Consider the following 15241-nt stretch of genomic DNA (forward strand, 5'->3'; position numbering starts at 1 on the left):
TTTGTTTTGTTTTGTTTTTATGAGACGGAGTTTCACTCTGCCCAGGCTGGAGTGCAGTGGCTCAATTGCGGCTCACTGCAACATCCACCTCCTGGTTTCACGCAATTCTCCTGCCTCAGCCTCCTGAGTAGCTGAGATTACAGGTGTGCACCACCACACCTGGCTAATTTTTATATTTTTAGTAGAGATGGGATGTCACCACGTTGGCCAGGCTGGTCTTGTACTCCTGACCTCAGGTGATTTGCCCCACCTCGTCCTCCCAAACTGCTGGGATTACAGGTGTGAGCTACCATACCCAGCCTTTAATGGTTATGAAGTGTTTTTGCTGGGGTGATGAAAACGTTTTGTGACTAGAAATGTGGTAGTTGCATAATACTTGGAATATACTAATTGCCACTGAATTGTATGCTTTATAATAGTTAATTGTATGTGAATTTCACCTCAATTTAATAAAAAAATCAACATCAGTTTCCCCTACTAGTGCTGTGCCTAAGCCTTGATGTGGGCATCACATCAAGGCTTAGGCACAGCACTAGTAGGCAAGACTGGACACCTGCCATGCGTTAGTCCATTTTGCACTGGTATAAAGAAATACCTGGGGCCAGACGTGGTGGCTCACACCTGTAATCCCAGCACTTTGGGATGCCAAGGTGGGTGGATCACCTGAGGTCAGGAGTTTGAGACCAGCCTGGCCAACATGATGAAACCCTGTCTCTACTAAAAATACAAAAAAAAAAAAAAAATAGCTGGACATGGTGGTGGGCACTTGTAATTCTAGCTACTTGGAAGGCTGAGGCAGGAAAATCGCTTGAACCCGGGAGGCTGAGGTTGTAGTGAGCCGAGATTATAACATTGCACTCCAGCTTGGGCAACAACAGCAAAACTCAGTCTCCAAAACAAACAAACAAACAAACAAAAAGTACTTAAGACTGGATTGTTTATATATATATAAAAAAAAAAGAGATTACTTTGCCTCGCAGTTCTGCAGGCTGTACAAGCATATTGCCAGCATCTGCTTAGCTTCTGGTGAGGCCTTAGAAAGCTTATACAGCTAGTGCTCGATTGGGACCGGCAGACCGGTTGTAACACGATTTGGTCGTTAGTTGAGTAGGCTATATGTACAGTTGAAATGGTGCACGTGGAGATGGTAGTGCTGCCGGAAGCTGGTGTGCACTGTCGTATGCCCAGCTGGGCAACGTTTGCGCTGCCAGACACGGAGCAGTCGTGGCTAGCGATTGTGGTCGTAAAGTCGAATGGTCGTAAGTTGCATAGGTCGTAAGTCGATCAATACCTGTAATGTGGCAGATGTCATTACATGGTGAGAGAGAGCAAGAGAAATGCCAGGTTCTTTTGTATTTTTCTTTCATTTTTTGAGGCAGGGTCTTGCCCTGTTGCCCAGGCCATCACAGCTCACTGCAGCCTTGACTCCCTGGCCTCAATTGATCCTCCTGCCTCAGCCTCCCAAATAGCTGGGACTACAGGCGTGTACCACCATGCCCAGCTAATTTCTGTATCTTTTGTAGAGATAGAGTTTTACCATGTTGCCTGGGTTTGTCTGGAAATCCTAGGCTCAAGTGATCTGCCCACCCACCTTGGCCTCCCAAAGTGCTGGGATTTCAGACATGAGCCACTGCACCCAGACTGACAGGCTCTTTTTTTTTTTTTTTTTTTTTCTTTTGAGTCGGAGTCTTGCTCTGTTGCCAGGCTGGAGTGCAGTGGCATGATCTTGGCTCAGCGCAACCTCTGCCTCCTGGGTTCAAGCAATCTCCTGCCTCAGCCTCCTGAGTAGCTGGGACTACGGCACATGGCACCACACCCAGATAATTTTTGTATTTTTAATAGAGATGGTGTTTCACCATATTGGTCAGGATGGTCTCGATCTCCTGACTTCGTGATCTGCCCGCCTCAGCCTCCCAAAGTGCTGGGATTACAAGTGTGAGCCACTGCACCCCCTGCCCGGCTCTTTTAAACAACCAGATCTTCAGCTGGGTGCAGCGGCTCACGCCTGTAATCCAGTACTTTGGGAGGCCGAGGCAGGTGGATCACCTGAGGTCAGGTGTTTGAGAGCAACCTGGCCAACATGGTGAAACTCCATCTCTACTAAAAATACAAAAATTAGCTGGGCATGAAGGCAGGTGCCTGTAATCCCAGCTACTCAGGCAGCTGAGGCAAAAGAATCGCTTGAACCCAGGAAACAAAGGTTGCAGTCAGCTGAGATTGCACCACTGCCCTCCAGCTTGGGCAACGAGAGCAAAACTGTCTCCAAAATAAATAAAATAAAATATAAACAACATGATCTTAAGTGAATTTATAGAGTGAGAACTTACTCATTACCAGGAGGACAGCAAGAAGTCATTCATGAGAGATCCACTCCCATGATCTAATTCCCTCCCACTAGACCCACCTCCAACACTGAAGGTCACATTGCTTTTTGTGTCTGGTTCTGTTGCCCAGGCTGGAATGCAGTGGCGTGATCTCAGCTCACTGCAACTTCCGCCTCCCAGGTTCGAGCAATTCTCATCTCAGCCTCCTGAGTAGCTGAGATTACATGCACCCACCACCACGCCCAGCTAAATTTTTTGTATTTATAGTAGACACGGGTTTCACCATGTTGACCAGACTGGTCTCGAACTCCCAACCTTCAGTGATACACCCGTCTTGACCTCCCAAAGTGCTGAGATTACAAGTGTGAGCCACCACGCTTGGCCTGAAAGTCACATTTTAACATGAGATTTGGAGGGGACAAAACATCCAAACCATATGAAGCCCTCACGCCAGGCCGGATTGTCCACTCAAAATGGCACCCCAGGGTCACTGGCCACCACTTCCTTGGGTCAGTGATGTGGGCATCTTGGAATGAACGCACAGGATTTCATGGAGATCAAGTCAGGAGAGCTGGAATTTGAAAACAGTGGATGGGGGAGGGCTATCATCATCCAGGTCTCTGCTGGGCACTCATATAACCCTGCCTCTGACTCAGCCTGAGGATAAGGCATTGGGTCCAGGGACTGGCCACCAACTAGGCGGGGCTACCCATGGAGGTTTACAACTCCGCCCTTTAGAGACTGTTGGTGCCAAAGTGCAGGGACCTCACTCCACCTTCTGAAGCGTCTGTCCAACCAGTTGTAAGAATGGAGACAACAGTGAGAGTGGAGTCTGGGGTCCTGGTCGGGGTGGCCTGTCTGCTCCTGGCATGCCTTGCCACAGCCCATGGTAAGACACACCTGCTGGGCCTACAGGGGGACTTGGTGTGGAGGAGTCAAGAGTGAGACAGAGACAGGGAGCAGTGGGCAGCCCGCTCAGGAAAGAGTCCTGTTTGGAGACAGACCAGGGGTTATGCATTCTCTCTGGGCAGGGGATTTGCTCTTGCTATCTTTTTTTTTTTTTTTTGAGACAGAGTTTCACTCTTGTCACCCAGGCTGGAGTGCAATGATGCAATCTCGGCTCCCTGCAACCCCTGCATCCTGGGTTCCAGCAATTCTCCTGACTCAACCTCCTGAGTAGCTGGGAAGACAGGCGCCTGTCACCATGCCCAGCTAATTTTTGTATTTTTAGTAGAGATGGGATTTCACCATCTGGCCAGGCTGGTCTCAAATGCCTGATCTCAGCTGATCCACCCACCTTGGCCTCCCAAAGTGCTGGGATTGCAGGCATGAGCCACCTTGCCCAGCCTGTCTTTATGTTTTAAGGGGGCCTGAGATTTGTTTTAATCAAGTGTAGTAAGACAAGTAGATATGCAGATGACTATCACCAGGGAAGGAGTTTGCTCACAGTTCCCTGTCAACAGGAAGCAGGCCATGCCACACAGGGCCACAGAGGGAAGCACCAGGTGGCATTGGCCAGGAGGCACAGGGAGCAGGGGGAAAATATGGGCAAGCCCCTTTGCCATGATTTCCGCAGGAAGGAATAGGCAAGGCAGGCTAAACAGGTTTAGGATTGGAAGTAGGCTCTGAGGCAAAGGGGCTGTCCCCAGCTTCCTGGTCCCTGGCTGTAGGGTGATTAGGGCCGGAGGATGGTAGCCAGGAGCTGAGAGCTGTATACAGGAGGTGGTTGGGGGATGGCTCTGGACTGTTTTGCATTTGCTCCCTAGAGAGCTGCCTGCCAATTCCAACTCCCCAGAGAGCTGCCTCCTATGTCTAGGCATTGTCTAGCCCTGGGAGAGGAGGTCCTCTGGTCTTAGTCTGTTTGTGTTGTTGTAAAAGAATACATGAAGCTGGACAATTCACAAAGAAAAGAGGTTTATTTGGCCCACAGTTCTACAGGTCACACAAGAAACATGGTGCCGGCTGGGCATGATGGCACACGCCTGTAATCCCAGCACTTGGGGAGGCTAAGGTGGGAGGATTGCTTGAGCCTAGACATTTGAGACCAGTCTGCGCAACATAGTGAGACCCCCTCTCTATTTTTAGAAAATTAATTCCGGGCCAGGCTTGATGGCTCATGCCTATAATCCCAGCACTTGGGGAGGCCAAGGTGGGAAGATTGCTTGAGCCTAGGCGTGACACCAGTCTGCGCAACATAGTGAGACCTCCTCTCTATTTTTAGAAAAATAATTCCGGGCCAGGCATGATAGTTCATGCCTATAATCCCAGGACTTTGGGAGGGCCAGGTGGTGGATTACTTGAGGTCAGGAGTTCAAGACCAGACTGGACAACATGGTGAAACTCCATCTCTACTAAAAATACAAAAATTACCCAGGCATTGTAGTGTGCGCCTATGATCCCAGCTACTTGAGAGGCTGAGACTCTAGAATCACTTGAACCCAGGAGTCAGAGGTTGCAGTGAGCTGAGATTGTGCCGCTGCACTCCAGCTTGGGCAACAAAGCTAGACCCTGTCTCCAAAAAAAAAAAAAAAAGAAAAAGAAAAAGAAAAAAAAAAGCAAATGGGAAGTGGCTGGCCCCGAGGCTCAAGGCCCCAGTGGCAGGCCCGATCTGGCCTGGAGTGGAGTGGTGGTGCCTCTTGGGCAGGCAGAAAAGAGGAAGTTGGGAGTCAACCTAAGACTAGGCTCAGCAGCTTGCTGGCAAGGTTACCAAGGTGCTGTGCGGTAAGTACTGAGAACAGCCTGAGTGTCTGTCTTTCACTCCTTCCCCTCATGGAGGCTGCAAACTCACCCCATGACCCTTCTGTCCTTCCCTCAGGGCCCGAAGTTGCTCAGCCTGAAGTAGATACCACCCTGGGCCGTGTTCGAGGCCGGCAGGTGGGCGTGAAGGGCATAGACCGCCTTGTGAATGTCTTCCTGGGAATTCCATTTGCCCGGACGCCACTGGGCCCTGACCGGTTCTTAGCCCCACACCCAGCAGAGCCCTGGGAGGGTGTGCGGGACGCCAGCACTGCACCCCCAATGTGAGTAGTGGTGGTGGAGGTGGCAAACAGCCAGGCTGTGAGGAATCCTGCAGCTGGGGCTTGTGGGGCTGAACAGCTGGACCTCAGGCCTGTCCTTGGCCACAGGTGCCTGCAAGATGTGGAGAGAATGAACAACAACAGATTTATGCTCAACGGAAAACATCAGATCTTCTCTGTTTCGGAGGACTGCCTGGTCCTCAACATCTACAGCCCAGCTGAGGCCACCACAGGGGCCGGGAGGCCGGTGGGCTACCCAGAGGGCCCTGTCCACCCGATCCAGCTCCACTCTGCCCCCCCCGTCCCCTCCCCGTCCCAGTTTCCAAACTACCCTAGAGGTCCTGAGAATGCCCTGGGCTGGCAGGTGGGTAGCTGATGTCCCAGAAGCTTGGGGGTCACTGCCCCATGGCCACCTCTGCAGGTCATGGTATGGTTCCATGGAGGCTCTCTGGCGACTGGCGCTGCCACCTCCTACGATGGATCGGCCCTGGCTGCCTATGGGGATGTGGTCGTGGTTACTGTCCAGTACCGCCTCGGGATCCTTGGCTTCTTCAGGTGAGATGGCAGGGCTGGCCAGAGCACTCCCTGCACCAGGGAGAAGCCAGCTCACCAGAGCAACTGGGGATCTAGGCTGGGGTCCAGATCCTAAATAGAGGACTCCTTACCCATGCTGTCTGGGGCAGAGAAGGGCACTCCCCAAGCCTCCACCCCGGGAGAGGGGTCCAGCCAAAGCCAGAAGTATACAGCGAATGTGGTCCCTTGGGCAGAGGGCATTGATTTCTAGGCTGGAGCCCAGGTTCCAGCAGGATATGGGACAAAGAGCAACAGGCTCTGGCAGCCATGAGAACCAACCCTGGCTGGCCACTCAGCCACACCTGCCTAAACCACACACTGGGCATATAGATGCCAAGCATGGCTCCCAGTCAGGCCAGACCTGGGGCGCAGAGGAGGGCCTGGCATCCTGGTGGCTGATTCCAAGCAAACCTACAGAGGCTGGCGAGGAGCCAGGCTGAACTAACCTTTGCCCCACCCTGCCCCCAGCACCGGGGATGAGCATGCACCTGGCAACCAGGGCTTCCTAGATGTGGTAGCTGCTCTGCGCTGGGTGCAGGGAAACATCACCCCCTTCGGGGGTGACCTCAACTGTGTTACCGTCTTTGGTGGATCCGCTGGTGGAAGCATTGCCTCTGGCCTGGTGAGTCATGATAGGGACCTAGCAATGTGGCCAGGAGGGTTCCTGTGCCCTCAGACCTCCCAGCTCCTCTGCCCTCCTCTGACAGCCACCTGCTTTCTCCACTGCACTCAGGTCCTGTCCCCAGTGGCTTCGGGGCTGTTCCACAGAGTCATCACACAGAGTGGGGTCGTCACCATCCCAGGGATAATGACGTCTCACCCCTGGCCCCTGGCTCAGGTCTGCATTTCCTTCCCTCTCTTACTCTATGTGTGCCTCCCATACCCCACTCTGTGCTGGCCCTGGGGTCTCAGAGTGGTGGGGGTTGCTGACAGGGAGCTCTCTGTTAGCAAATACAAGCCCACTAGGATAAAGGAAGATCAGAGGAAACAACTGCTGCATTCCAGCATATGGACAGTCAGGGAGGGCTTCCTGAAGGAGGCCACCCTGAAGCATATCATCATTGGCCCTTTCTCCAGGTGGGGTCTTCAGGAGCACCCCTCTCTGCCCCAGGCACCATGGTGGAGGGGGTCTCCATTCCCAGCCACCTGCTGCCTGAGAGGTCTCCATTCAGGCTCTGAATCCCCACCCTAGATCCTCACTGTAATGCTTTGTGAAGAGAAGCCAGGGAAGCCACAGCGGGAACTGCACCTGCAAAGGCTGCAGATGTGGGAAAGAGTGCCAGGTCCTGCAGCAGCAAGCTCTCAGGTCAGGGGATGGAGCAGGAACTGAAGGCGCTGGAGAAGTGGGGGCCAGGCTGGGAATCTGGACTCTATCCAGAGGCCAGAAACAAGCTGAGCAAGGCAAGGTTGAGCTACTTGGAGTAGAAGATGGGTTGGAGAGAGTCATCCTGAAGACCAAGAGGCCAGTGAAATGGCCAGGGCAGAGTCCAGGGCAGAGGACAGGATAGAACAGGGATAGAGCCATGGAGGGGAGAGGGGGGTAATGTGAGCAGGATTTGGAAGGGTGGGTCAGTGCCCTCACATGGCCCCAGATGGCAGCCAAGGCAGAGTGGGCTAGGCATCTTAACCACTGGGTACAAGATGATTCTGGAACCTCAACATGGGCATGTTGACATTTTTTTTGAGATGGAATCTCACGACTGTCCAAGGCTGGAGTGCAGTGGCGCAAAATCAGCTCACTGCAACCTCCGCCTCCCGGGTTCAAGCGATTCTTCTGCCTCAGCCTCCCGAGTAGCTGGGATGACAGGTGCTGGCCACCAAGCCTGACTAATTTTTGTATTTTTAGTAGAGACGAGGTTTCACCATGTTGGCCAGGCTGGTCTCAAATTCCTGATCTGGTGATTTGCCTGCCTCAGCCTCCCAAAATGCTGGGATTACAAGCGTAAGGCACCGCCCTCGGCCAGGCATGTTGACTCTTGTATAGACAACAGCATCCACCTCTCAGCCTCCCCAACCCATCCCCTCCCCGTGGCCAAGAGAGATTTTCTCGATCACAGACTTGAGGTCATTCCTCGTCTCCCCTCTGTCCAAAGAAAAACCCAGCTCAGCCATTCTCTTCCTGAAAGAATATTAGTGATCCTGCTAATGTTCACATGTCCTGGCTTGGCTTTTCAGCCTGTGAGCTGTCCTGAAGCTATCCCTCCAGCCTCACTTCCTACTCATTCCCTGGCCCTGCTCCAGCCTCAGCTTCCTTCACCCTTCCCTGTCGGACTTCAGCAAATGCTGCAACACCTTCCTCACTAAACCCTGTCTCATTTCCATTTTACTCCACAGACTCTACAGACCTGTGGCTGTGGGTATTAATAGTTAGGTATGGCCGGCCGCTGTGGCTCACACCTATAATCCCAGCACTTTGGGAGGCCAAGACGGGTGGATTACGAGGTCAAGAGATCGAGACCATCCTGGCCAACATGGTGAAACCCTGTGTCTACTAAAAATACAAAAATTAGCTGGGCGTGGTGGTATATGCCTGTAGTCCCAGCTGCTTGGGAGGCTGAGGCAGGAGAATTGCTTGAACAGCCAGGACGTGAGGGTTGCAGTGAGCCAAGATGGTACCACTGCACTCCAGCCTGGCGACAGAGGGAGACAGAAAAATAGTTAAGTATTAATAGATACCTAACTGTTAATATAGTCAGTATTAATATAGCAGGCACTAATATAGTTAGGTATTACTAGATGATAACACTATAGGCCATGGACAGGGACTCATGCCTGCAATCCCAGCACTTTTAGAGGCCGAGGTGGGTGGATCACCTGAGGTCTGGAGTTCAAGACCAGCCTGGCCAACATGGCGAAACCCTGTCTCTACTAAAAATACAAAAAATTAGCCAGGAGTGGTAGCACATGCCTGTAATCCCAGCTACTTGGAAGGCTGAGGCAGGAGAATCACTTGAACCTGAGAGGCAGAGGTTGCAATGGCCAAGATCACACCACTTCACTCCAGCCTGGGGGACAGAGCAAGATTGTCTTCAAAAATAAAATAGATAATGACAGTATTCTTACAGGGTAATAAGTACTCAGCACCCCATTCCCCCCAGATAATAACACTATGGTATAATAAAGAACACACAGGGGTCCTTGAGACCACCCAAGCTGAAGGGCAGGGCGGGCTTCTTAGGGGTGGTGGCAAGTCTTTGACCAGCCTCGGGGCCGATCTGTGACATCACACTCAGCTGTCCTACAGATGCACCCTCTCTCTGTGGGAGGCAGAGGGCTGCAAGCTGGGGCTGAGTGGCTGGGGGGGCGGCATGACTCTTTTATCTGTCCCCAGAACATTGCAAACTCCATGGCCTGCAGCTCCAGCTCCTCGGCTGAGATGGTGCAGTGCCTTCGGCAGAAGGAAGGAGAAGAGCTAGCCCTTAGCAAGAAGCTGGTATGGCCACCTTTTTGGGTATGGTGCCGGGCAATGGCACAGAGGGGTTCTGTCCATCCCCCGCTGGAACAGAGGGGCAGTCTTCTCCCAGGTGAGGCTGGGACAGCCACTCATGAGGGGAAGGGGCTGAGGGGTTGGGGACAGAAATGGAGGGCCATCCCCATCCCCACAGCAGGCCTGTCTTCTAGGAAAGAAACTGGAAGCATGTGTTGCCCTGATCTCCCGCTTCCCCAATCCCCTTAGTCCTGGTGATCTCCATCCCTTCACTTTCCCTCCAGGCTCAGCCACTCAGTCCTGCGGCTCAGTGGTTCTTAGGGTCCTATACTTTGAGGCTTGGCCCTAATGTGGGAGCCTTCTGCATTGCTTTCTCCCGCAGAAAACTACTATCTATCCTTTGACCGTCGATGGCACTGTCTTCCCCAAAAGCCCCAAGGAGCTCCTGAAGGAGAAGCACTTCCACTTGGTGCCCTTCCTCATGGGTGTCAACAACCATGAGTTCAGCTGGCTCATCCCCAGGGTGAGTGTCCTCTGGCATCTGTGCCCTTCAAGGCCCTACCCCAGCCAGTACCTCCCACCCTAGCAAATGTTTCCTTTTAGGGAACCAGGCTTCTGCACAAACTGGCCTCCTGGGCAGTGCTGATTTGGGCAGCATATTCTTGCTTTTGCGTCCAGTTTATACATCAAGCTCTATGAGACTGGTTACCATGACTTTGTGCCACAGTGATTGACTAAGACTCTCAGGTTTTAGCTATCAAGCCATGGGGACCTCATGAGCGAAGTGCCTTCCAGTCCTTTCCAGGTACATAGAATGTCCCACAAGAAAGAGTGTCAGCACTGTGCTTTCATCCCAAGCATCTTGTTTATGTCATTCTTATTCTTCTACCCATCTTCACAGCAATCATTTTTTCACTTTTCTTCTTTTTTTTTTTTCTCCAACTTGCCGCATTGGGTGGATACCCCAAGACAAAGCAATCACTTTTTTTTTTTTTTTTGAGACAAAGTCTCGATCCATCGCCCAGGCTGGAGTGCAGTAGCACAATCAGAACTCACTACTGCCTCGGCCTCTCAGGCCCAAGCGATCCTCCCAGTTTCGTGAGTAACTGGGACCTCAGGTCTGTGCCACCACACTCTGCTAATTTTTTTTTTTTTTTTCTGTAGAGACAGATCTCCCTCTATTACCCATGCTGATCTAGAGCACCTGGCCTCAAGCAATCCTCCTATCTGGACCTCTCAAAGTGCTGGGATTACAGGCATGCGTCACTGCACCAGCCAAGCAATCACTTCTAATGGCTGTGAACCTTCCACAAATGGAAGGTGTCGTTACATTGTTCCTTCATCTTGGCATTTGGGCAATTTCTTTTTTTTTTTTTTTTTTTTTGAGAAGGGGTTTTACTCTTGTCACCCAGGGTGGAGTGCAGTGGCACAATCTCGACTCACTGCAACCTCCACCTCCCGGGTTCAACTGATTCCTGCCTCAGCCTCCTGAGTAGCTGGGATTGCAGGCACACACCACAATGCCCAGCTAATTGTTTGTATTTTTAGTAAAGACAAGATTTCACCATGTTGGCCAGGCTGGTCTCTAACTCCAGACCTCATGATCTGCCCGCCTGGGCCTCCCAACATGCTGGGATTACAGGCATGTGCCACAATGCCCACCGTGTATTTTTTTTAGTAGAGACAGGGTTTCTCCATGTTGATCAGGCTGGTCTCAAATTCCTGACCACGGGTGATCCACCAGCCTTGCCTTCCCAAAGTGCTGGGATTATAGGCATGAGCCACGGCGCCCAGCCCTGGAAACTTCTAGTTTTTACCACTAAGGCTAATAGTGCAGTGAATATCTTCACATCCACACTTTTGTCCTCTGACTTGGCCCTTTGGAATCAGTCCCCTCACACTGGTCCCTTTGTATGTGAGAGAGAGGCTCATGCAATCTTGACACTCAAAGACAAAGCTTGAGCCGGGTATAGTGGCTCACACCTGTAATCCCAGCCCTTTGGGAGGCTGAGGTGGGTGAAACCCCATCTCTACTAAAAATACAAAAATTAGCTGGGCATAGTGGTACATACCTACTATCCCAGCTACTCAGGAGGCTGAGGCGCGAGAATCACTTGAACCCTGGAGGCAGAGGCTGCAGTGGGCCGAGATTATGCTACTGTACTCCAGCCTGGGCAACAGAGTGAGACACTGTCTCAAAAAAAAAAAAAAAAAATTGGCCTGTTGCGGTGGCTCACGCCTGTAATCCCAGCACTTTGGGAGGCCAAGGTGGGCAGATCACCTGAGGTCAGGAGTTTGAGACCAGTCTGACAAACATGGAGAAACCCCATTTCTACTAAAAATACAAAATTAGCTGGGCATGGTGGCACATGCCTGTAATCCCAGCTAGTCGGGAGGCTGAGGCAGGATAATCACTTGAACCCAGGAGGTGGAGGTTATGGTGAGCTGAGATTGCACCACTGCACTCCAGCCTGGGCAACAAAGAGTGAAACTCCATCAAGAAAAGAAATCGAAAAGAAAAAGCTTGTAGAAGTTTTCAGGTCAATGCCCTAGACTCTGGCAGGCAGCCTTGACTTCACGCCATCAACTTACAGCTGAAACCAAAGGAACCCCAACCTGGCTGGCCCCCAGGACCTGGGAAATCTGCCTGGCCCCCAGGACCTGGGAAATCTGCCTGGCATGGAAGGCTGTGCCCAGGACTTGTTGCTGAGTATGTTTCTTAGAAGTGGGTGATTCAGGCTGGGCACGGTGGCTCATGCCTGCAATCGTAGCATTCTGTGGATTACCTGAAGTCAAGAGTTTGAGACCAGCCTGGCCAACATGGCAAAACCCCATCTCTATTAAAAGTGCAAAATTTAACCAGGCGTGGTGGCACCTGTAATCCCAGCTATTCAGGAAGCTGAGGCAGGAGGATTGCTTGAAACTGGGAGACGGAGTTTGCAGTGAGCCAAGATCTCAGCACTGCACTCTAGCCTGGGCAGCAGAGCCAGACCCTGTATCAATCAATCAATCAAATGTGTTTATTTATTTATTAGTAAATAAATAAATAAGGTAAAATATGTAAGCCAGGCAGAGTAGCTCACGCCTGTAATCCCAACACTTTGGGAGGCCAAAGCAGATGGGTCGCTTGAGTCCAGGAATTCAACATCAGCCCAGGCAACATAGCGACATTTCTACCAAAAAAAAACATTCGCCAAGGGTGGTGGCGGGTGCCTGTAATCCCAGCTACTTGGGAGGCTGAGGCAGGAGAATTGTTTGAACCTGGGAGGTGGAGATTGCAGTGAGCCAAGATCGTGCTACTGCACTCCAGCCTGGGCAATAAGAGCAAGACTCCATCTCAAAAAAATTAATAATAAATAAATATATTGAGCATTTTTATTTGAGACAAGTTCTAGCTCTGTTGCCCAAGCTGGAGTGCAGTGGCTCAATCACAGCTCACTGCAGCCCTCTCACTCCTGGGCCCAACCTATCCTTCTACTCCAGAGAGTAGCCAAGACTGCTCAGTAGGCATGCCACTACACCCAACTTTCTTTCTTTATTTTTTTTAGAAATGGAGTCTTGTTATGTTGTGCAAGCCGGTCTTGAATTCCTGGGCTCAAGTAATCTTCCCACCTCTGTCTCCCAAAGTGCTGAGATTATAGCCATGAGTCACTAGGCCCAGCCAATTTTCTGTGTATTTCTTTAATTCCTAGTGAAAATTAACATCCCCTTTTGTGTATACTTTCTGTTTATCCATCTGTGAATTTCTGTTCTGGTTCTCACAAATTAACAAAGAGCCTAGTAACAAAGTAACTTTAGGGCCAGGCATGGTGGCTCACACCTATAATCTCAGCACTTTGGGAATACAAGGTGGGCGGATAAGGAGGTCTGGAGTTAGAGACCATCCTGGCCAACATGGTAAAACCTCATCTCTAATAAAATATAAAAAAATTAGCTGGGTGTAGTGACTCAGCCTGTAATCCCAGCACTTTGGGAGGCCAAGGTGGGCGGATCACTTGAAGTCCAGGAACTTGAGACCAGCCTAGCCTACATGGCGAAACCCCACCTTTATTAAAAATACAAAAATTAGTGGAGCATAGCATCCGTCTACTACTAGTACGTACGTAGTCCCAGCTACTCAGGAGGCTGAGGCAGCAGAATCACTTGAACCTGGGAAGTAGAGGTTGCAGTGAGCCGAGATCGCGCCACTGCACTCCAGCTTCGGCAACAGAGTGAGACTCCGTCTCAAAAAAAAAAAAAAAAAAATGTTGAACAAATTATTTTGTTCTCTACAATACTGCCATTAACCACTTGCCTGTTGTATTTGGGCTGCTCTCCCCACCCATACCCATCTCCCACCAATTTCAGGTTTATCTTTTTGGGTGTGTGGACTTGTGGGTTCAGCCACATTTGGCTCCATAATGAGTTTCTGGGTGCAGGGCTGTGAACACTCTCCTGCCCAGGGCTGGGAGCAGGGGCATGGGGCAGTGGTCAGGCTGCACTGAGAGGGTCTTGGTGTCCACACAGGGCTGGAGTCTCCTGGATACAATGGAACGGATGAGCTGGGAGGACATGCTGGCCATCTTGACACCCTTCTTGACCAGTCTGGTGAGATAAGAGGCTGGAGGGAGGAGGCCAGTGGGTGTCCTATCCAACAGCACAGTCTCTGCTCCTACCTCTGACACCCACAGTACCAGCTACCACCAAGCCTCTTGGTCTAATGGCCACATTTGTGTTCACTCGGGAATCTCCTTAGACATGAGTCAATGTGTTTCTCAAAGGAAAATCTTCATCACCGTCATTGTCAAGATAAAACTGCCCATTAATGAGCACATTTATGTGCCAGGGACTGTGCTGCGCTGAGCGCTAGGAGAGGCATTCATCTCCTTCAATCCTCATTGCAACGCTTTACAGAGGAATTCTCACTGTCCCCATTTTGTAGATGAGGAAACTGAGGCTTGAGGTGCCATGGAGGAGAAGGGACAGAGGCAGAGTTTAAGCCAGTTCTGCCTGACCCCAGCGCCTCAGCTGTCAGATGTGGAGCCAGATAGACCTGGGACCAAATCCCAGCTCTGGCCGCTGGCCCAGTTATCCAATCCCCTCTAAGCCCATTTCTTCATCTATAAATGGGGATGATGCTGCCCACTCACCTGGGCCATTATAAGAAGGAGACTAGACGTTGCACTTGAAGAGTCTACCTGGGATCGCAATACCAGGGGCTGTTCAATCTTTGTACATTTCCCTTCTTTGGAAGCCCCAGAGCCCTCCCCATTTACACAACCTCATCACTGCCCTCTGTAGCTGAGGGGAGCCTCCATCATTTCTGCTCTCACTTCCTTCCCAGTTAACTTCAACTGAGCACCTGCTTCCAGGCCAGACCCTTTGCTGGGGACTTCACATAGGCTACCTGTCAGAGACTGACTTTCAGAGAGGTCTAGCCACCTGTTTGAGGTCACACAGCCAAGCAGTGGTTGCAGAGCTAGGACTTGACTCCAAACCTGAGCTTATCCCAAACTCCCAGGGAGGCAGAGAGGCAACTGGCTCTTCCCTGGACCATGAGCCCTGGGAAATGAGGGAAGCTATACTGGAGAGTCTGGGCTTCTTGGGAGGGTCTGCCATAGCTGTGCGTGCTGAGCAGGCCTAAGCCTAGCCTCCTGCCCCAGGATGTGCCCCCTGAGATGATGCCCACCATCATAGATGAATACCTAGGCAGCGACTTGGATCCACAAGCCAAACGCCAGGCCTTCCAGGAATTGATGGGTGACATGCTGTTGAATGTGCCCACCTTCAGTTTTTCAAGACACCTTCGAGGTAAGCCTATCCCTGGGCACCTGCTCAATCCCTCCCACTTGATGGAAGGAGCTGGGTCATCACAGGTGACATGGCATGAGAAGGTGCTGATTTCCCTGATGTCTTGCACC

At 51.4% G+C, this 15241-nt stretch overlaps 1 protein-coding gene across 9 annotated transcripts in view; it reads left to right on the forward strand.

The window, feature by feature from the left end:
• Nucleotides 1-1748: 1748 nt before the first annotated feature.
• CES4A (carboxylesterase 4A) overlaps nt 1749-15241 on the forward strand; it is a 49729-nt gene continuing 36236 nt past the window's right edge. For 2 of the 9 annotated variants that reach the window (XR_004270568.1, XM_032284144.1), the window contains exons 1-10: nt 3132-3213; nt 5140-5344; nt 5450-5588; nt 5763-5896; nt 6383-6536; nt 6648-6752; nt 9246-9347; nt 9724-9864; nt 13848-13928; nt 14984-15131. Coding sequence is in view for 7 of the 9 variants with exons in the window: in XM_032284144.1 (XP_032140035.1) it covers nt 3132-3213; nt 5140-5344; nt 5450-5588; nt 5763-5896; nt 6383-6536; nt 6648-6752; nt 9246-9347; nt 9724-9864; nt 13848-13928; nt 14984-15131 (1291 nt within the window). In the remaining 2 variants the exon portion in view is untranslated. Of the gene's footprint in view, nt 1755-2746; nt 3214-4815; nt 5046-5139; nt 5345-5449; nt 5589-5762; nt 5897-6382; nt 6537-6647; nt 6753-9245; nt 9348-9723; nt 9865-13847; nt 13929-14983; nt 15132-15241 lie in introns of those variants that run through there. The other 7 variants (XM_032284152.1, XM_032284148.1, XM_032284149.1 and 4 more) reach the window with 7 other exon arrangements.

Source organism: Sapajus apella, unplaced genomic scaffold, assembly GCF_009761245.1.
Source record: "Sapajus apella isolate SASKATOON/1434 unplaced genomic scaffold, GSC_monkey_1.0 scaffold15, whole genome shotgun sequence".
NCBI lineage: Eukaryota > Metazoa > Chordata > Mammalia > Primates > Cebidae > Sapajus > Sapajus apella.